General features: G+C 43.3%; 1 protein-coding gene across 1 annotated transcript in view; it reads left to right on the top strand.

Moving 5' to 3' along the window:
- The window catches only part of UMPS (uridine monophosphate synthetase), a 75,873-nt gene that overhangs the window by 21,663 nt on the left and 33,201 nt on the right, over nt 1-21,009 (top strand). The window contains exons 2-4 of the mRNA XM_085647298.1: nt 6,906-7,059; nt 10,590-11,258; nt 13,942-14,117. Coding sequence (XP_085503424.1) covers nt 6,906-7,059; nt 10,590-11,258; nt 13,942-14,117 — 999 coding nt within the window. The remainder of the gene's footprint in view (nt 1-6,905; nt 7,060-10,589; nt 11,259-13,941; nt 14,118-21,009) is intronic.

Here is a 21,009-nt window from a genome sequence, read left to right as displayed (position 1 = left end):
AGCACCAATAATTTTGTTGCAATTATTGCTCCTCCCAAACCAGTATTATACATAGATGATATTTTGGAAAGTCACTCTTTAGCAAAATGTAAATTCGATACAAAAAGAAGCTAGTCTTCCCCCATTTGACTGACATTGTGCCTAATGTCATTATGAGAAACAGTTTATAGCACCATCTTAATGCATTTGAGAACACACAATAAAAAAGATAGTAAATTGTATATTTAAATAAAGAATCATAAAGTGTAGCCAATAATGATGATAAAAGCTTTATTGTGCTCGAGTGACCGGATAATGAATCAATCACATAGAGAACCCTTTGTACATTCATTGAAAAGCCCTAGGGTCAGAATGGAGATCCCAGGCACTTGATGATGGTCTAGTCTGGCTAGGAGTCACTCCTCATTAAAATCTGCTTTTGGGTATGATGAAGGTAACATGCAGAGGACACTTTAAAGAAACAGCTGTCCATGGAGTACTGGGAGGGCTAGAGGAAATGTCGGCCTGCACATTTCAGTTTATGTGCAAATTCACCTTATCCTCTCTCAAAAACTAGGGCATGTTTTTATATTGGTAAAGAGTGCAGGTCCTCTGCGACAGTCCAGGTAAGACTGGGACTTCTGGTCACCCTTCTCTCAAATTTGTTTCAGTTGTTGCCTTCCCCTGTCTCCCCCACTAATCACGCTTATTGCAGAAGGAGGAAAGGCTGAGTTTGCACTCTCTGGAATATCAACCTGTCACTTTAAGTTTGCGCATAGTTCTCTACGAAAGGTGGGCTAACCAAAGCAACTATTCTACTGGTGTACTGTGCGCTGTGTGTAGGGTCAAGTTTAGTTACTGAAAATATAGCTATTTTTAGGGTTGGGTTTTGACAGCAGAAGTTTCAAACAGACCTATTGCCAATAAGTCCAAAATACTTACAGTGGGCTTTTGTCTGCCTCTTTCAATCAATAACTTTCTCCGACCAGCGTCTTTCAGCTTTCAACTTGACTGTCATTCACATCTTGCCTCAACGCACTTGAGTATTCATTGCTCACCTAGTGCAGTTTGCTGGATACTTCCGCGTCCACTTGAGTCATTGCGTTGAACTGCGTGAGGGTCTACTTTACACCTGTAGCTGTCTGACTGCTCCCACCAGTCCCTTGTTTTAACCCCCGAAATTCTGACTTTGCCAATGCTTGTTCTGCTAATTATTACTTTTAGTTTTCTGTAGCACGAGGTGCCACAAAAAGCCTTGGGGAGCTGTGAAAACAAACCACTGGTGACGAGCATGCTTTCTCATTGCTTGATGAAGATGGTACCCATCCTTAAATTGCCTTAAAAGGAAGCTCACAGTTGGTGTTTTAATAAAGAGTACTTCTGCGTGCCCCACGATGTCAGCATGCATAGAAGTATGCTTTTCATGTCTGCATGGAGTAACGTTTGTAATGCCTGTGTAGGGATTAATGAGCGCGCTGGGGAGACAGGAATGTATAATCGTAACTAAACCACTAGGCTGTAGCTCAGAGGCAGTCCTTTTGATATTCCTGATAACTAGGTGTTTGTTTGCTCTTTCAAGACTATGTTTGACGATTTAAAAAAAAGGAACCCCTTAGCCGCACTAAGTGGCAAGCTTCATTCATCCTCTGGATTGCTCATTCATCAGCACCATCCTGGTGCTAGGAGGCCTCACCCACAGCTCTTGTAGTCTTTAGTGTATATGGCATGAGAATCACAAGGGTTTGACCTGTATAGTTAAAATTGCATTAGGGTAGGGATGTTACATTTATTTATTAATGCCACTCTGAGCCCTGCCCTATGCAGGATTAAAAGCAACTCTGTAGTTGGAGAGTGGTTTTACTTGCCTCACATACCTAAACGAGGTCAACATGGATCAGCCGTTCTGTGGTGCAGCTTGGAGCCTTGGACGTTCCTTTGGATTATAGGACCCTAATTGTTTTCTGTTGATGGAAGCCCTGCTATCCTGGAGATGCAAAAATAAAAAATTAACATTCTAGTTAAAAGCTTTGATTCACCTCATCGCTGATTCACTAAGTTGTATTTTTTCACCCGAAGTAACATCCCCCTCGTGAAATGCTGCAAATTTAAAAGGGGCCACTCGGTGACTATACTGACCCTCGATTAAACCTCATAACCCTTACTAGTCAGACTGGGAAACGAAGCCCAGCAAATACCCCATGTGTTACGTTGTATGTACTGAGTAAAGAGAACCATGTTAGTCCTTTCCATAATGTATTCACCTGTATCCCTTTGAATCTCTGTGCTCAATGCAATGGCAGTTGACTGGCAGTTATTCTTTTTATTGTGGTGTTCGGCAAATTTCTAAACTGTGTTGGGCCTGTGTGTGAGAAGAGATTTGTCTAGTATGTTTAGTGTTTGTGATGCGGTCATCTTATTAATTAGTACAGTTGCGAGTGATGTTTGCTGGCTGTCGTGCATATCTGTGTTGTATTTGCGCACACGTTTAATAGTCTATGATTTGCACTGATGACTATATTATGTGAGCCAATGTAAAATGAGGGCTGCTGCTTTGTGCTTATAGAAATATATCGTGCCTCACGTTTTGTGTTTATAAATATTCACTTTTAGTGCTTTGAAGAGTAAACATGTGGTTCGGATGCATGTCTGAGCTGGGATTGTTGTCTGTGGCGAGTCTTTTGAGCCTTATGAAGACTGCTTTAGAAAATATAAAGGGTGGTAGTTTGATGTCTGGACTGTATGATTGTTGAGGTCTTGTTAATTCATGGTTAATTGGTAGTATGTTAGGATCATAGCAGAATTGATTTTTGTTTCGGATATGAGGTAAAACGGGATTAAGTTGAAGAGTGAAAGGTCCTAGATTTAATATTCAAAGAGATACGTTCGAAGACTAACTGCCTTCCTGATCTGTCTGGGATGAGGATGCACTTGAGCTAACTGGTTTTTTTTTTTCCTGGTACAATTGACCTTGGAATAGTTGTGCCTATTGTCAGCTTGTTTGCCAGTATAGGCAAGGCAAGGTAGTTTCGTTTAATTTAAAGTTAGTCCATGTGTGGAACTTCCTAGCTCAAGAGCAGTGTGTCTTGGGATCATGCCTTGCTGATGTTCTATTGTTTTTCCAAGTGAAGATTGGTTACTTAGGTGACTGTTGGGTCATACATGTTTATTTGTTATAAATAAAACTGTTTATCACGTTAAGTCTACTTTTTTCTCTAGGAAGGTTTTTGCTCGGAACTGTAGGATTGCTGTTTTAGGAAGCCCTTTGTTGTAATTATTTATATATAGTTGTTTAAATGTTTTCTGGAAGCTAGATGATCAAGTGGTTAAACTGTTCTGTTCCTGCCAGGCGTTCCAGAGTTGGGCTTCCAGATTAACAGCTTTTTCTTAGTTTTTTTGTGGCAGTGCAACTATAACCCAAGTGTACGATTATTGAAGGTGTCTTTGTTTTTTATATGGATTAGACGTTGTTGAGATTTGCACTTCAAGTAAGCTGGCAGGCACAGGTAGAGGTCTTTAGTGTAGATATTACTGTTGGTAATATTATGGGGGCGGCAAGGAAGGGGGTTATTCCTTCAACAACTGTGAAGTGGCAGGAGAGTTTGACTCCTTTCTTGATTCATCATTTTGATTAGGTGCATCAGGACTATCTTGTTCTCTAGGGTACTGTGAAAATGATAGGCTATTATGGCAAAAATGCTTAGTAGCATTATTCCACTCCTGAAAAGGTTTTGAGACCTACACCATAGGAATGCGTTTATGCAATTATTACTGTCAATTTGTGTTGATACTTGTGTCTACTGCTAGTTATCAGAATACTATTTGTAATCCTTCTACAGAGGAGAATATTGGGGCTGCTAGAGAGGTGAACACCACAGAAGTGTACTTGAAGCTCTGTTGAACAGGTTTGGTGAAACAACTTGAGGTCTGTAGGAATGATCAGTAGGGGAAGAAATCAAAGAGAAAGCTGCAGACCCTCTCTCCTTTCGAAACTTTTCCCAATTTCCGTGTGCTGAACTATTACATCTGTTTTTCATGATGTTGGTGTTTTAAAGGAACAGGCAAACCCTACTTTTATGTTGCCTTACATGAGGTATATGCCCTCTCAGTTCTAAGATTTGCAAAATCGATGAGGAGGATATTATAAGTACACCAGTTATCCTCTTCATGTTAGTGTGATACGACGAGCCGTTTAGTGTTTGCAGCGGTTGCTAGCATGCTGTGTCACTAATCTGTGCAGTGTTGGATGTATGCGAGGTTGTTAGTTTAAGGCATTCTGTTGGATTGTGTATGGATTGCCATCCTTCGTTTATAAGCGTGTGTACTGTGCTAATGCTAACTGACTGTATTGTAGCAAGTTTTGTCAACACTGTGTATCATATATTTTTTTTAATAGTATGCATGGCATGCAGTAACAATGACTTGTTGTGCCGTCTGGGTATTACAGGCGTTTATTGTAATTGCATTGGTATAGCGCTTACTACCCTTGACGAGGCGTCAAAGTGCTTTTTTCGGCGAGTAGCACGCTACTCCGGGACCCATAGAGGATTAGTGTTGAATTAGTATAGTGAAACATGCAAGTACATTTTAAGTGGTGGATAAGTTAGTTCACGTTGTTCTGCTGTTTTCATTGCAGGTATTGTTCTGGATCCTTATTTTATTGTTCCTCATAGAGCTCTAACAGGATTTAAGTGTCTGGTTAGGGTGTTAGAGGACTTTAGCAATTGCTTATTAGTTACTTTTATTACTTTCCCTTTGCCAGGTTACTGGAGTGAATCTGAGCGGCGTTTAGCTGCCTATGTTGGATATTTGGTTGTGTTGGATGTGAGTGACAAATTTTCTGTCTGTGTTTTTCTTTGCTTTGGGGTCTGGGCTCCTACCTGCTACTGCCGTTGGTAGCAGCCACGTCACTAGCTTTATGGAAAAAACTGTTCTGTTTTACGATCTGTCTTGTGTGTGTTTGCGAGGGTGAAGGGGTTGACTTCAGGTCTGCTTTAGAGAACAGCGTGTGATTTGCTTGTGTGTTCTTTCATTTCTGTATGCTTTTAAGAGCAACATGATCATTCTCTTTAGGAACCAGGTTAAGTGGGTGTATTTTACATCCTATTTTTGGGGTTGATTTGTTAATGAGGAAAAATGAACACTAATCTTATTCCAGAACAGAGTGTTTAAGTGAGTGCAAATGTTTGTTTTATTTTTGAAACCAGTTATTTTTCCTAGTAAGTCACATGAATGAAAATATTTAAGCAGCACCAATTGTAGAGGGCCTTAATGTATCATATCTTTGTGGGTATATTGAGCTGGTGTTAAAGCCTAAATACTCTAATTTGACGGTTTACCAACGATCAGCGAGTACAATAGGGCACTGCTGCTTTATTGTGGACTGGCCAGCCATCCATGACTTCTCTGTGTGTGTGTGTATAGATGTAGGTCAGTGTATCCTATGACCAGCAAAACCTATGTTTTTATAAGGGGTAAAGTACCCCCTGCTGTACATAAGGATATTGCAAGTCACCAAAGAGCTCTACAACCATATAGAGAAACGAGGCTAAAGGCAGAGTTACTTATAAGGTTCTGGTACTCTGAGGTGACTTGCAGTATCCCGATCATGTATGCCAGCGGGTACTTTAACCCATATAATTCATGGTCACACCACCACCTTTCTCACAAACAACGTACAACCTTGGTGTGTAGCTCTTTCATGTGAAAGAGCGCGCATGATTACAAACATGAAGAATCGAAATAAATCCTCTAGTGCAGAATTAAACTCATCAAAAACCGGTTAGATATTTGTTGCAAATCAATATTCGAAAAAGTCCAATACAAGTCAATAAAAAAAAAAGCTGCAGTAGCTCAAAAGGTGTAGAAACATGCCGAAAGATTCTAGCTTTTCTCAAAGAAATGCTTGTCATTGTAAGCTATTAAAATAGAGCAGAAGAAAGAAAAGCAAGGTTCTGTTAGCTTTAAACTGCTGCTTTAACGATGGTCCTTCAGTGGACCTGGCTTTTACCTTGGCTGCTGGCAGCAAGCATTGTGGCGTCAGAACTCCTCTACAATAGCCTTGTAATATTAGAGTTCTGACGTCTTTTCTTGATTCGTCACAAGTCGCCGATTAGTAAGAAATTGGTGGCCACCGTTTTTACAGGAATCGCAGAATCCCATGCATTAGTGCATAAGTGGTTAGCTTTAATGTTGTGAAGGGCACTATAAAACCAGTGAAAACATAATCGGATCGTTCACAGTAGTAGAACAGAGAGGGCGGGCAGTTTCGGACACAACTCGGGTGATTGCATTCTAGCATTTGTATAAAACTTCCTGGTTTAAGCTCGCCTTTACCATCCGCAAAACAGGTGATTCACGCTAAGCGCTATCTTAGACAAGAAGTCGAGTTAACAAATGCTAGCAGGCATCTGCAAACGTTGCTTGAGCTGGGATTTGCAGACCTATAAACCATGAGCGTTTCCAATTTAATCTGAAGGGAGCGCGTTTCTAAGTTGTTGTTGATGTAGTTCCTAGGATAACTTGTTCTTTCGGGCTGAACTCCCTTTCTTCTTATTCATAAAGTTGACATTTTGAGAAAACAATGCTGCATTTCGCTTCTGTTGTATGTTTTAACCTTCTGTGTTCACCACCTGCCACCAATTAATCGGTGTCTCCTACTTTGGCTGTATCATCTCTTGTACTTTAACAATAAGATTATGTTCCTGAGCACTGCCGGCTATAGATACCCATTTAATGATTAAAATGTCACTTCAGGAAGGTTCTTTTCATGTGCCTTTCATATGTTTTGGTTTACATTGCGCAACACGTGGGTCACCATTTAGGTTCCTCATGAAATAGCTAGTGCTTTTCTTCTTGTATACTTTGCTTCAGTTCAGCCATGTGTTTTTATTGTGGTTTTAAAAAATATAAAATGTTTATTTGCCTAGGTTTCCGGTCTTATTTTTCAAACTGCTAAAGATGCGGGGATAAAGTATGATACTGTGTGTGGTGTTCCATACACTGCTTTACCTCTGGCTACAGTCATCTGTTCATCCAATCAAATACCGATGCTTATAAGAAGAAAGGAAGCAAAGGATTATGGTAAGTACACACAGGTTCTAAGAATATACCTGAAAGTGCTACAAGGTGGTCTGTGTCTAAAGCCAGCGCCTTACAAATTGGTCATATAAATACAAGAATTCTGGACTTTTTTTAATAATTAAAATAGAAACTGCAATTGTCTTAGCATGTCCTTTGTTTTAATGAATTCTGCAAGGTGCTGTGTAATTCTTCACTCCATGGAACAACATACCTATGTTCCATGGACCCAGGAATTTGTCATGTGCAGCCCTGGGCATAGGAAAATTGCTTTCCCAAGTTTGGCATGAAGAAGTGAAATGAAGTCTCTGTGGGAGGACGTCTCGGCTGGGGGGTGGTACTGGGTAGCAGCTTTCCTAAATCCTTGTAGTAGCACCCAGTGCCTCAACTGTTCATAATGTAATCTTTCACGTTCCTCAACATAAAAATTGTGTTAGCAATCTTCATATTATTTGAGCTCACCACCATAGTACAGATCCAAGAGGTTGAGTTATTCTCCTTGAAACCAGGCAATAAAGGGTCCTGGCAAAGGAGCTGATGTAAACTTGGGATTTAAATGCAGCAGTGTGAGGTGAGGGGTAGATTGTCAAATGAAACTATTTGCGTTGCTCTATAAAATGCCTTGAAAACTGATAGTACCAGACCACCTCTCCATTGACTGGCAGTGTTGTGTGTGCAACTCTCGGTTGTCCCCACCACAGCCCCCGAGATAAATCCCAATTGTGTTTTCTTGAAATCAGCAAAGGAGGAGTCTAGTAGGATAATGGTTGGTGCTTGAAATGGGTACAACATTCTGGCGAGTATTGTTTTAATAGCATTGATTCTAACCACCCTTGAAACAGGAGTGTGTGTCCATATGCCAAAGCCTCTCTGTGAAGCAGGTATAGCGGGCTGATAGTTTCCCCTATACATATCTGCAAGATCCCAGGTTATGGTGACCGCCCGCTATTGAATGGAGAGATGGGTCCATCGAAAGCTGGTAGTCTCTTTAAGAGGCCCCACTTCCTCCTGTCATAGCATAAGGTACAATATTTCAGATTTAGCGTAATCACATGATTAGAGACTGATATTTGAATTAAGACTAGCGTTTCCACTTTTGATTGGGTGAGGTTTGCACGATGTGTGGGCATACTGCCGGTTTCCGCATTTAAATGAGCAAATTGAAATAGCTTAGTTTGAGTGGCGATACTTCTGAATTTGTATTCGTTACAAGATCGAAGGGGGAAAGTACCAATAGTAAGGTGCATGTGGGGCAGGAACTGTTGAGAAGGCTTAGACAGGTTATCTTTTATGTATTGATTATCTGGATCTAGTCATTTTATTCACTTTAATTTTTATTTTACAATTCGTGATGTTTTACAGTAGAGTAATAGAAATGAGGCATACTGAATTTGAGGCACTCCGGCAATGTGATAATCTTTAATGTCAATCCAGGTAAAGAGTGAAATTCCAATTTCCGTGAGCGTGGATAACAAGTGAGGTTTGATTGCATGTTGTCACTGGGATAGCCAAAGGTAAAATTGGTGAATACAAATATTTGAAAACAGAGGACCATATTAAGAGACTTAATATTTCTATTGATTTATACAACTGGAGAGTTAATGCTATAAATTCCTCCTGAAGGATAAACTTTATCCGAAAATGCATTAGTGTTTATAAATACAAGATTGCATAAGACGTTTTACAAAATGTAAAATGATGGAGCTGATTTATGAAAAAGATAAAAGGGGAATTTCATAAGAATTGAGTCTAGTGTGCTAGGCGCACACTGGGATTAAAATTGAAAAACCTTGCAGCTTTGGCTACTAAAAGCAGTGCCCCAAGGCAGTCCTCTTGATCAATAAACAAACAGTCACATTTGAGATGGACAAGATGGGCAAGGGACCATGCAAATGTGTTTAACAGTATAAAAACTGTTGAATTAAGGAGTGCCTTCAGGAAACTTAATAGTTCTTTGTAACTGTTTCTGTTAGCACATATTGGCGCTGGAACCTAAATGTTCAGTTGCCGAGGTCTCCTGAGAAGTATCTCTGCTACACTCTCAAATCAGATTATTTTAAATTTATTTTTTAGTTTGTTTATTCTTAGGTGGCATTTATAAAACATGTAGGACGAGGATTCTGTCCAGGAGTCAATGATTTCCTGCACAAGTAAGTTATGTTGAAAAGTAAATATAGCTCTCATTTCCAGCACTTGATTTAATTTTTTCTAGTCTTGTTTGTTTCAGGTAGGCCCAAGTGAAATTCATGCCAGTTAGATTTCTATAGGTTCTCATTTACTCCTCTCCCTATAACCTTTTAATGGGAGAGTTCTCTGAGGTCTAAGGGTTTCAAGGGACTGCTCCACTTTCACTAGTTAGTTCTTGTTTGGGTGACACATTATGCCTAGCAAGCAATGGTAAGACCCATTCCATCAGGTCACCGCAGCTCTCAGAGAAACGTGATCACATTGTTACGCTTAAAGAGTCTTCCAGTGTTTGCATGCAGTCTAGATTTCAGTTTCTCCTGGCATCAAAATGGTTCTTTCTCTAACTTACCTGGTGGTATGCCCCAAAGAACGCTCGACCGACATTTGTGCTTTCATGATCTGCTATGGGCTTTGTGCGAGGTCCCCTGCCCCCTGTTCACCCTGCAATGCAGGTCTCCTGGTTCTCATGAGTGCCGCTCGGCCTGTCCTCTTCTCTGAAAACACTCACAGTTGTAGACTGTCATCACTGAGGTGGACCAGTATTTTCTCTTTCCAGTGGGGCTCAGTATATTCAAGGCCATCCACATTTCTGCCCTCTCTGCTGAGATGCAAAACTCAAAGCTGTGGTGCAACACCTCCCGGTAGTCCACGCTCTCTGGAGACTTCAGCCCCGCTTAGCTCCCAAGCCGTTTTGCCAAAGCGCTGCTCTCACTTTTTAAGCCTTTCCTCATCTTCCATCTACAGCACCGTCCCTGTAGGCACCCATCTCTACTGAAGAGGGATCTGGTGATGCAAGTCCCTGTAAGGGGTCTAGCCAACTATGGCCATCTTGGTCTGCCACTTAGCTCTTTGCCCCCAGATTGAACGTTTTGAAAGATTGTTAAATTTTTTTTTTTCTTTTTTTACAGAGTTTTATATAGCACGAACATGATCCGAATCGGATATCAGTGCTTTCATAGCACCAGTTGCATTACATGAGGACACATTCTTTTTTTCAGGCACGGGGAGATTAAGTGATTTGCCCAGAATCACAGGATGTTCAGCGTCACTGCCGAGACTCTAACCTGGTACCCCAGATTCGAGGTCGACCGTCGTAGCCGTTAGGCCAACTCCTCTCCACTATTTTAAACTATTGCACACATTTCCGTTGATGAACAACACAGAGGTAAATAGAGTTCAACTCTGTTTTTTCTGTGGTAGAGTTAAAGCCTAAAAAGACTAACGCAAAATTAGAAAAAGCAGAGGAGTTCGGTTTTTGAAGACTAAAGTGCATTTGGTTGGACATTTGTTGCTCATATTTGTTGTGTAATGGCATTTTTTTGACTAACATTTTTCTTTTCTAAAAGGTACAAAGCGTCTTGTAGAAGGCAGTATCAAAGTGGGAGAAACCTGCTTGATCATTGAAGATGTTGTCACAAGTGGAGCCAGCATATTGGAAACTGCAGTAGTTCTCCAGCAAGTGGGACTGAAGGTAACGGATGCCATTGTTCTTATTGACCGAGAACAAGGTGGAAAGGCCAACCTGGAGGCCCATGGCATCCGTCTGCATCCTGTGTGTACTCTAACAAAAGTGCTGGAGATCCTCAACCAAGAGGGTAAAGTTGATGCCGACATGGTGGCTAAAGTGAGGAAGTTTCTTGATGACAATAACGTTGTCATCTCTAAAATGACCAATGGTGTTGCCCCAGTCAAGATTTCCAAAGAATTGAGATTCAGTGACCGGGCTCTTCTACCCAACGTACACCCGCTAGCAGCACGGCTCCTCCAGTTGATGGAAAAAAAACAGAGCAACTTGTGCTTGTCAGCAGACGTTACCAACTCCAAGGAGCTTCTGCTACTGGCTTCCACATTAGGACCTAGCATCTGTATGTTGAAGACACACATTGATATTCTTAGTGATTTCACGCATGAGACTGTGATGGAGTTAAGAGCTCTTGCAGATCAACACCAGTTTCTGTTGTTTGAAGACCGCAAATTTGCAGACATTGGACACACTGTGAAACATCAATATGAGGGTAAGTTCTGTGTATGTCTGATTCAGTGTACTCATTCTATACAATTTGGTGCGTCCCTGTATACATTTCCTATGTTTCAAAGGCCTATTGTATGCGTTTATGGATGTGGAGAGCAGGTACGATTCCTCACCCCCTCTCCCTCCAATAGAGCATGGTCATGGAATTTAAAAGACAATCCACCACTTTTGAATCTAATTCAGGTTCCTATATAGATAATTGGCCTCATTTTGTCTCTTTAAATTCGACTTTATTTGTAACTATAGCTGACTTTGCAAAAAAGCCCGCTTTGCTGGCCGTCTCCTTTATCTGTTGTGTAAGATTTGGTATGGGAGGTACAAGATTGTTGGATATGTGACTTTTACTAAACTAATTGATCTGTCTAAAGGCGGTAGATTTTCTGTCTGGCTAAGGAGCTTGCACAGACCTCGGATGTAATAACTATTTATAACTACTTAGGCTATGGAGTCTTGGTGGCTGCATTGAATTGTATGTTCTTCTTACAGTATATAATGTGGAATTTGCCAGTAGAAGTGAAAACTGGAAAACATAACCTCTTGTGCAACACTTTTTATATTGACCTGAAATTATTTGTTTTTCTTCAGGCTCAAACTGTCGAAATGAAGGTCTTCTGTGCACTATTCATAATATTCTATACCCTGTAACTCTTTCTTACGGTTGTATCTTTATTAGAACAGACAATTGTGGAAAGGGTATCATAAACCTTTGTGAGCAACCACAAAGCTGGGACTCAGCAAGTTTTCATCTCATTAATTTGTATTTTTCTGTCCAGTCCTTAACTTCTCCGGGGTTGCCCGCTGATCTTTTCAAAGTATCGCTTAAGAATATGGAAACAATTTGAATATTTTCCAATGACTGACCCTTTCTGCACTGTCATTTAATTTCTGTGATCATTCATATAAGATGGTAGTCGAAACTTTGCTATGCGTAACTCTTCTGAAGTCCTAAGGTGCATTGTGTGGGATGCTTGTCTTATGTTTTCTTTTTTAGACTGTAGCCTATAAATATTAGAAAGGTAAGTTGTTATAAGGACATATTTTGTAAACGAAGTGACTTTCTGATAGTGGCATTGTTAAGCTTCATATTCGTCCACTGCGTACTCATTCTTTGAACCAACTTACTCTGCATTCCCAAACCTTTCCTCATGCTATGCAGAATCTGCTCATAGCAACTTTGGAATCCTGGCCCTAAAATATGCCTTAAATATGCATGTAGCTTATATTTATTGGTTGAAAGAGGTTGTAACATTCTATACTATTCTGTTTCAAATGGAGTTTCTTTAGAGTTTGTCCAGGCACATTTTCAGGTAGGTGTCCTATTCTTTCATTGTGTTACAATCGGTTAATTTCGCTCACCAAGTTTAATGGTGTAGGACCAGGGTCTCCATCCTTTTATGTAATAAGAGCTAATTATGTTCAGTGAAAATCCTCCAGAGCTACTAATATTATAGATGTAGTAGTAACCACATCAGACAAGATTACAATAGTGGCCAACATAGGCAATATTACTAGCAGTGATTACCTCACCGCATCAGTCAGGGTTGTCAGCAGTGATGTAAAAATGCTCTGTCAAAGTGTAATAAATACCCGCATAACTGCAGTGCCTATAGAACAAAGTTAATGGTATTAGTAATAGTCTACCCAACACTGTTTGGAAGTTATCACTCAAATATCCGCTTGAGATATATTTTGAAAATTCAACCATTTTTCTCCAAACATCAGCTTAATGAATTCTGAAAATACACACATCCTCTGTTCAAATACACACTCTTCAATTTTAGTATACATATATTAATTCAATCAAGCAAAAGCTTCTAATTTAGTTCACAGGGCTGCAAACAGGAAATCTACTTACAGGAAGCTGGAGAGCTACCAATAGCTACGAGCTACTCGTTGGAGAAGCCTGGTGTATAATCTACGGGAAAGTGCCCTTGCCATAATTTAGTATTAAGATGTTTTGCGTCATGTGGCAGATTCTCAATATCTTATGTCCATAACAGCTAAAACAAGGCCTTGCTTTAATTAAGCAAGCTTTCTTCATATATCTTGGGGTGCATGTCCTATCTGTGGATTGGGTGGTTTTGTCACTGATGTGAAATCGGAGCAGTAGTGGTCTTTGTTTTTAACATGTCCCCAGTTGAGATGAGAGTAATGGGAATTGACTGTGGTTCAACCATCAGACCATGAAACTAACAGTTTGTCCAATGTCTGACTTTTTTAAAATTCAAATCATGTTTTGTGTATTAGGGTGGAGTAGATTAGAACAAGGAATCCCTGTTTGCCAAATACTGGTCCCTTACAGTGACCAATCTTTCTTGCCAGTTTCTTTTAGCTTTTGCATTTCACTCAGTATAGTACCTCTACGAACAGAAGAAATGGTTGAGGATAAGGATTTGTCTGTCCCATCAAGGCCCTGTTCGCAAATTCAATAGCTGTCCATTGCAAGCCTCTGGCAGAAAAGGATATGTTGTGCAGTTTTGCATTGTAATAGCAACATTTATGACACTACTGCCTAAGACGGATACTGTGACGGTTATGTGATCCGTGTGTTTGGTCTTTGGTATGCCTAGTTGTTTTTAATCTGCTACTTCTGAAACAGAAATTTACCTGTCCGGTCTTCACAAAAATGTGTAACTCAATTGGCTTATCCTTATTTTCTATTTCAGGTGGCTTATATAAAATTGCATCCTGGTCTGACATAGTGAATGCACATGTGGTTCCTGGACCTGGGGTTGTGAAGGGGTTAAAAGAAATTGGACTTCCTTTACACAGAGGGTGCCTTTTGATTGCCGAAATGAGCTCTCAAGGTACTCTGGCAACTGGCAACTACACAACTGCTGCGGTATGTAAAGTATTCCCCCCCTCCCCCCCCCCCCCCCTCTATCAGGTCGTTCACTTTGTCTACCTCAAAAAGAGGACGAATTATCCTATTCTTCATGCAGTTTGATATTTGGTCAAAATAATCTGTCGTTTTCAGTTTGCTGGCACTTCACTACTATTTTTGCATTTACTATGCAGAGATTAGTTGTGAAACTGAATTCCATGTGATGTGAATGGTTAAAAAGCCAATCCGTTATTGTCCCAAATCTGCTGTTGAAGAAACCACTTGCGTAATTGCACATTGTATTGCTGTACCAAATATGATTCCTAATTGGAGTTCATGGTGATGTATTGAGGGGTTAGGTTTGTAGACTCCCTATAATATTAGAACTGCCCCATATTAATATTTTCTGCTGCTTTCAGTTACATACTTGCTCTAATGTTTCACTGGATGTCTCTCGGCGTACAGTTTGCCCGGTTAATTTTTATGACTGAGTTTATCACTTTAGAATAATTCACCCCGAATCTCCTCTTAGCACTCCTTCTGGTGCATCCTTAAAACTTTGCATATCCTGAATTATTCCACGCTGCCTCTGTGATAAGAATCGCCTCTGGTGGGAAGTTGGCTACACTGCTATGTTGATGACTTGAATCTCTGCTTTTGTCCCCTTCGGACGCTACCATTGATACAGTATTATCTGTTTTATTTGAGGGGAAACGTGTTTTTCATCTTAGTATTTCAAACTATTAAAATTGGATATTTGCAAGAACGAAATTTTCCTGACTTTTAAAAATGTCCCATTCTGCTCAGAGTGACTCTTTACAGAAGCAGTCCATCAGTTTCCTTAGACATTTTGAAATGGGAATAACCAACAAGGCAATTAAAAGTTGTATTGTCCTACTCTTTGAGCAATACATTTATGCCATTTCTATCCTGGATGCCTTCATTATCAATGGCAAAACGCTTTTTGATACAATCTTTTCTTTTTAGAGACCCTTAAAGTCTTGCTCTAAAATGTGGTTTGTTATTCAGTTCTTCAAAAGTTTAGCAAATGGGTTTCCACCCAAGTCTTACATTCTGGCATTGTGGGACCTCGTAGTTCTAAATGTTTTATGGATTAAATCTTTATTTTGATTTAAAGAACCCAAGAGGTGTCACAAGTACACAGCCAAGCGCCTACAACCCCAACTGGGCCGGCTACAAAAAGCAAGGATATGACAGACCACCCCTCGAGTAGGATCCATCAAAACCCTGGATGGCGGGGGGATTACACAGCAGGTCTCCTACAACCAGTAAAGGGCCGGCCACCTAAAGGCTGGCCCTAAATGCACCCTAGGTGCAGGACAGTTCACGATACAAGAGACTCCAGTGTGTGTGCACATAATTATGCCCTCATTGTGCTGAGTGCGATAAATATATAGTATTGCAATGAAAGAAAAAAACATTTAAACGTATAGTTAACAAATGAGGAACCCAAATGAAAATCCTCCCTCCCCCTCTCCTTCGGACAATGCCCGGTGTAACCGTGTGTTGAAGCCGACAAGTGTCAGGGGTGTCGCCTGATGTGGTTTAGCTCTGTCTTAATCTAGTGGAATCAGTCTAAGGATATGTAAATATGCAGGGCAGCTCACCTCTCTGAATTCCGTAGACAGTATTTTAAAGAAAGGGGACCATATTTTCGCATGTGTAGGATGGCCCGTGTTAGCCGGCAAAGACAGTCGCTCCAGGCCTAAAAGTGTCCAGAGTTGATGAAGCCATTGCCGATCTGGTAGAGTGCCAGCAGGATCCTATGTGCAGTGTTAAGGGCCATCGCCATCTGTCAGCCCCTAATGGACCGGAGTGGGGAGGTAAGAGCATTGGGAAGTCCTAGTAGAATATATGCCGGGAAACTGGGTATTTCTGTTTGGAATGCTTCGTCTAAATCATCCATAAATTGTTCCTAGAATCTCGTGAGTTGGGGCAGTTCCAAAGCAGGTGAAGCAGTGACCCGGGATTTCCGCATCCCCTCCAATACTGGCCATCACAGAGTGGGTTCCACTTTTGCATACGTGTGGGAGTGTAGTACCTATAGAGGTAATGTTATACGCAGTTTCCATATGACCAGTGTTGAATTTGGTATGGTGAGTCCTATAAAATATATCCCCCCCCCCCCCCCCCCCCCCCTCTTTATCCGAGAGGTCGCGTCCCAGTTCTGCCTCCCATCGTCTTTGTCCTGGCGTTTTGTGTGTGCAGGTGTTTGTCGTTAGAAAGCGGTAGATTTCGGAGATTAACTTCCTGTCATCCGATTTCAAAAGAACCCATTTCTTAAAGTGGTCATGGGCCTACCGACGGTGGGGAGTACTTTAGGATGCAATAGCCAATGAGCAAGTTGGATGTGCGTGTATCTGTCTTGGTCCAACAATGAGTATTGGGCTTTAAGCTCGTCAAAGGAGATGAGACCAGCGGAGTCAAAGAGGCACCCCACTCTCTTGCATCCACCAGCTAACCAACGTTTAGCCACATGCGTCGAGGTGCCCGGCGGGAAGGCAGGGTTGGCGAAGAGCGGGGTTAATGGAGATGGGACTTACTAAAGACCAGCTGTGCGTTTAAGTTTGTCCCAGACCTTAAGATTAGTGCTCGTGGCCGGGGACGAATAAAGGCCCCAGGCCCTGCGAGCCCGCAGGAGCCATACCTCCCTCCAAATGTGAGATCCTGTCACAGTTTGGTCCATGAAGACCCTATGCTTTTCAGTCATGGGACGGTTCCATTCCACCAGAAATCTTAGTGGGGTGGCTTGGAAGTACCTCAGGACATCCGAGGCTGCCAGCACCCCCTCTCATTTTGAACGGCGTAGGAGCTGCTTCTGCAGTCTTGGTTTCGACTTCCCCCAGATAAAGCGGTCTATGGTCTGCTGGAGCTGTCAGTGTTCCGGGTGGAGGAGTAACTGCAATGCCTGCAAAACAAATAAGATCCTACGGAGCATGTTCACTTTTACTGTGGCGATTCTACCCATCCACGACAGGGGTAGCCGTTGCCAACGGTGTAGATCACCATGGATTGCTGTTCTAAGTGTAGAGTAGTTTTTCTCGGCTGTCTTAATGAAATTCCGGTCGAGGACTATAGCCAAATATGGAAGCTCCCCCTCCACCTATTGAAACGCATTTCGTGCTCTGAGGGAGGGCGTGTTCAGCGTCTGGAAGTGAAGTAAGATTCAGGATCTGCGATTTGGACAGATTCATCTTGAAGCCAGACACCGCTCCAAAAGCTTCAATCTCAGCGATGATCGCCTCTAGCAAAGAAAGGGGTTGAGCGATAGAGAAAATGATGTCATCAGCATATAGGCTATTGAGATGTTGGTCTGCCCCAAATTTTATACCAACCACGCCAGGATTGTCCCTTAGCCTCTGAGCAAAGGGTTCCCTATAGATGGCGAACAAGAGCAGGGAGAGTGGGCAACCTTGTCTGGTGCCCCTCTCCACCCACGATCCCTCCGAGCTCACCCCGTTCACTCGCACCGTAACATTGGGTGCACTGTAGATGCTGCAGATCCAATTCAAGAAACTGCTCCCCAAGCCAAAGTGCTGAAGGGTCGCGAACAGATAAGGCCAGAGCACCCTTTTTGACTCCTTCTCTGCGTCCACAGCCAGCAGTAAAGTCTCTTCTTATGATTGTTTAACTTAGTCAATGAGGTGACAGACTCTTGGTGTTGTCCCCACATTGACAAGAGGGGATAAATCCTGCTTGATCAGGATCGATCAAACCTGGCATCAAGGGATTGTTACAGTGTGCTAGGATCCCCGTGAAAAGCTTTGCGTCGACATTCAGCAATGAAATCTGGCGATATGAACTGCAGATCTCAGGATCATTCCCTAGTCTTGGGATCACGGAGATGGAGGCCTGAAGCATAGTGTCGGTGAGCGAGCTGGTCTCCGCGAAGGAATTAAATAATCTGGTTAAGACAGGAGCCAATTCTTTACAAAAGGTCTTATAGCAGCCGGCACTGAAACTCTGGTCCCTTAGCCTTCATGGGCTTTAGTCTGGCGATTGCCGCGATCACTTCCTCTATCTTAATGGGCTGATCGAGCGCGTCAGATTCCTGAGATGCTAGCGGGGTGATCGCAGCAGACTGGAGATAAGAGTGGATTGGGGGCCATCAGGTGGTCCTTTGAGTATCAATGAGTAGAATGCTCGGAATTCCGCCCTTGTACTAGTGGCCTCTAGTACTACCGTGCCTTCATGTGATCTGATAGCTTTAACTGTGCAGTCGTGCTGGGCGCTTCGCAGGCAGTGTGCTAACATTTGTCCCCCCTTATTAGTGCTTACATGGAATTAGTGTTTTAAGCGGAGCATAGTATATTCTGCCCTGTCCAGATCAAGGCGCTTAAGCAGAGTCAGAGCTTGTTCTAATTCCCGCCAAACTCGATGAGCACCTGTGTTTTTGAATAGACTCCAGTTCCAGTACTGTTTTCCCCAACCAATTTAAGGGCCTCCCAGACAGACGAGAGTGAGACCTCTCCGGTGTCATTTACTGCTGGGCAGTTATCACCTGTCTAACAGAGACTGTATCTGGTGAAAGCAACAAGGATTCATGTAGGCGCCATGTGGGTCGGTGGGAGCTGCCTGTTTAGATAGAGAAGGTAAGAGAGAACGGCGTGGTCTGTAAGGGAGCGGGGCTCAATAGAAGAGTCGGAGATGAGCTCCCAGGCCACAGGGGAAGCGAGGAAGTGATCTAACCATGCGTAGGTTTTGTGGGCTGCAGAATAGTATGTGTTTTCCCGGACTCCCAGGTGCTGCAGGCGCCATGTCATGTAGCCCGCATTCAGTCAGCCAAGCCAGCTCCTTAGTAGTGAAGGCCCCCATCTGTCCTGTCTGTTGTGCAGAGTAGTCAGTCCTCCCGTCCATAACTAGGTTGAAGTCACCTCCTATGAAAAGAGCTTGGTCGGGGGATTGGAGTATACCAGCGATGGCTCGGTTAGAAAGGCTTCCTGATGTTTGTTAGGGGCGTAGAGTGAGGCAATCATAAAGTGAAAAGACCCAAGCTGGCTAAATCTGTACTGCCAATGCACTACTCTTCATTTCAAAGCAAGAGTCCAGGGCAATCCTTTAGAAGCGTTGGGACAAAAGAACAACTACCCCATCTGTTTCCCCCTTCATATACAACCATACCTGTCTGGGGAATTTCCTAGAGTGCATTCTGTGGGTGTCTTGCGCCAGAAGGTATGTTTCCTGGGGCAAACCGATATCCCCATGCGAGTGTTACAGAAGGGAAAGAATCGCTGCTTGTTTAGTGGGGTTAATAAGGCCCTTGACGTTTACGCGAAGCATTCTAATCTCCATGTGATAGACTAAAAGGAAAGTGTAGCTGTGACAGTGAGGTCATCCTATTGACGAATCGGACAGTCTCATTCAGCACCCAGGCTACGGCGCAGCGATACACGGGCGTACAAGCATACTTGTTCAATAAAAGTAACGGTCGGATGGAGAGTTCTAGAACCTTGTTCCATCCCCCAAACCCTAATAAGAGAAAAAAATTGCCGACCAACGAGTCCTAATGTCTTTCAAGTAGAGAAAGTCTTGAGCCATGTGGGACAGCCGTGGCGATGACTGTCATCTCCAACCAGGTAGGTGCCAGGCCTCAATCCCTACCCATGAATCCTACCCCCATGCATAAACTGACAGTACCTCAGTTGGGGGCAGGGTGGTCTGAGGCTTGTAGGTCTCCACCTGAGAGAGAGCGAGCGTAACACCTCCGATCTCTCCTTTGCCATGGTCGCAGTGTCAGGACGAAAGGGCGTAGATCTTGGGCCACACCTGGAACCTCGGTTGTCACCCTCAATGGCTTTCTCTTACCGACACTACCGCTGGGGGTCGCAGGTGCGTGGCCCCAGGGCTCGGCTTCTAAAAGGGCTGTGGGGGGCCAAACCCTCTCTGCAGGCCCAGTGGTCTCCAATGTGCTGGTGTTGCCCCCAGGGGGCCAACCAGAGGGTATCTCAGGCCAGGTCCAGGACCTTCTGTCTGTAGGGTGGGAGCGCGTCACCGGAGTGGGGCCTGCTGTGAACGCCGCCCACCCACGTTAAGGAATGCAATGAGGCCCATCCGCCTCTTGATTTTAGCGGCCCTGTTATGGAGTGGTGAGCGGCCTTGCGATTGCGAGGGTAACTTGAGGGCTGTAACGCAGCCGCCACAGGATTGCGCTGGGGGGGTGGAACACACTCAGTTCTCCGCTGGTGCCTCCAAAGCTACACGGCCCACTGGATTGCTCCTGCCGGGGCTCTGGCGATGCAGTGTCCCAGTCGGGCCTTCGTCCCCAGGGCTTCGGTGCGGCACTTCCTCCGAGGCCACTTCAAGGTAGGCGCAATCCAGAACCTCAAGCGGGAAACAGGGGCACGGGGCCCTCCGGATCTGTGTGTTGGAACCTCGTCCTGGTGGCAGAAGCGCAAGTCACCTGGTCTGCCTCTATGTAGCTCTGGACCCGCGAGGCAGGCCTCAACCTCCGGGCTGCACCTCCGTCATAGCTGTTAGCATGTGTGTGCCGATCAGTTTGCTGTAATGCACCTCCGGCCTGCTGGTGCCGATCTGCCTCAACCGTGAGCGAGATGTTGGGCTGGGGTGTATTTTGAGTGCGAAAGTACCGGGCAGGGACGGAGCTCGTGTCTGGCTTGTCTTCTCACGCTGACATCTTCGACACGCCCCCCTCCCCCCCCCCAAATGTTCCTTTAAAGAGTTTCTGGGAGGTATGCCGGTAGAACAACTCACGGTAGTTTTATACAAAAAGTTTAGATCTGAGCTATACAGCAATGATATCTACAGTCTGCAAGAAGGTGACATATAAATTCAAGTTACAGGCAGCTTTCCGGATGGAAATACACAGAGGAATATCAACTCCTACTATTAATTTGGGTACGCAATAATGCCTTGAAGAGGATTTGGGAGA

The sequence above is a fragment of the Triturus cristatus genome, chromosome 3_2, assembly GCF_964204655.1.
Source record: "Triturus cristatus chromosome 3_2, aTriCri1.1, whole genome shotgun sequence".
Lineage (NCBI taxonomy): Eukaryota > Metazoa > Chordata > Amphibia > Caudata > Salamandridae > Triturus > Triturus cristatus.
This window is presented reverse-complemented; position numbering and strand designations above follow the sequence as displayed.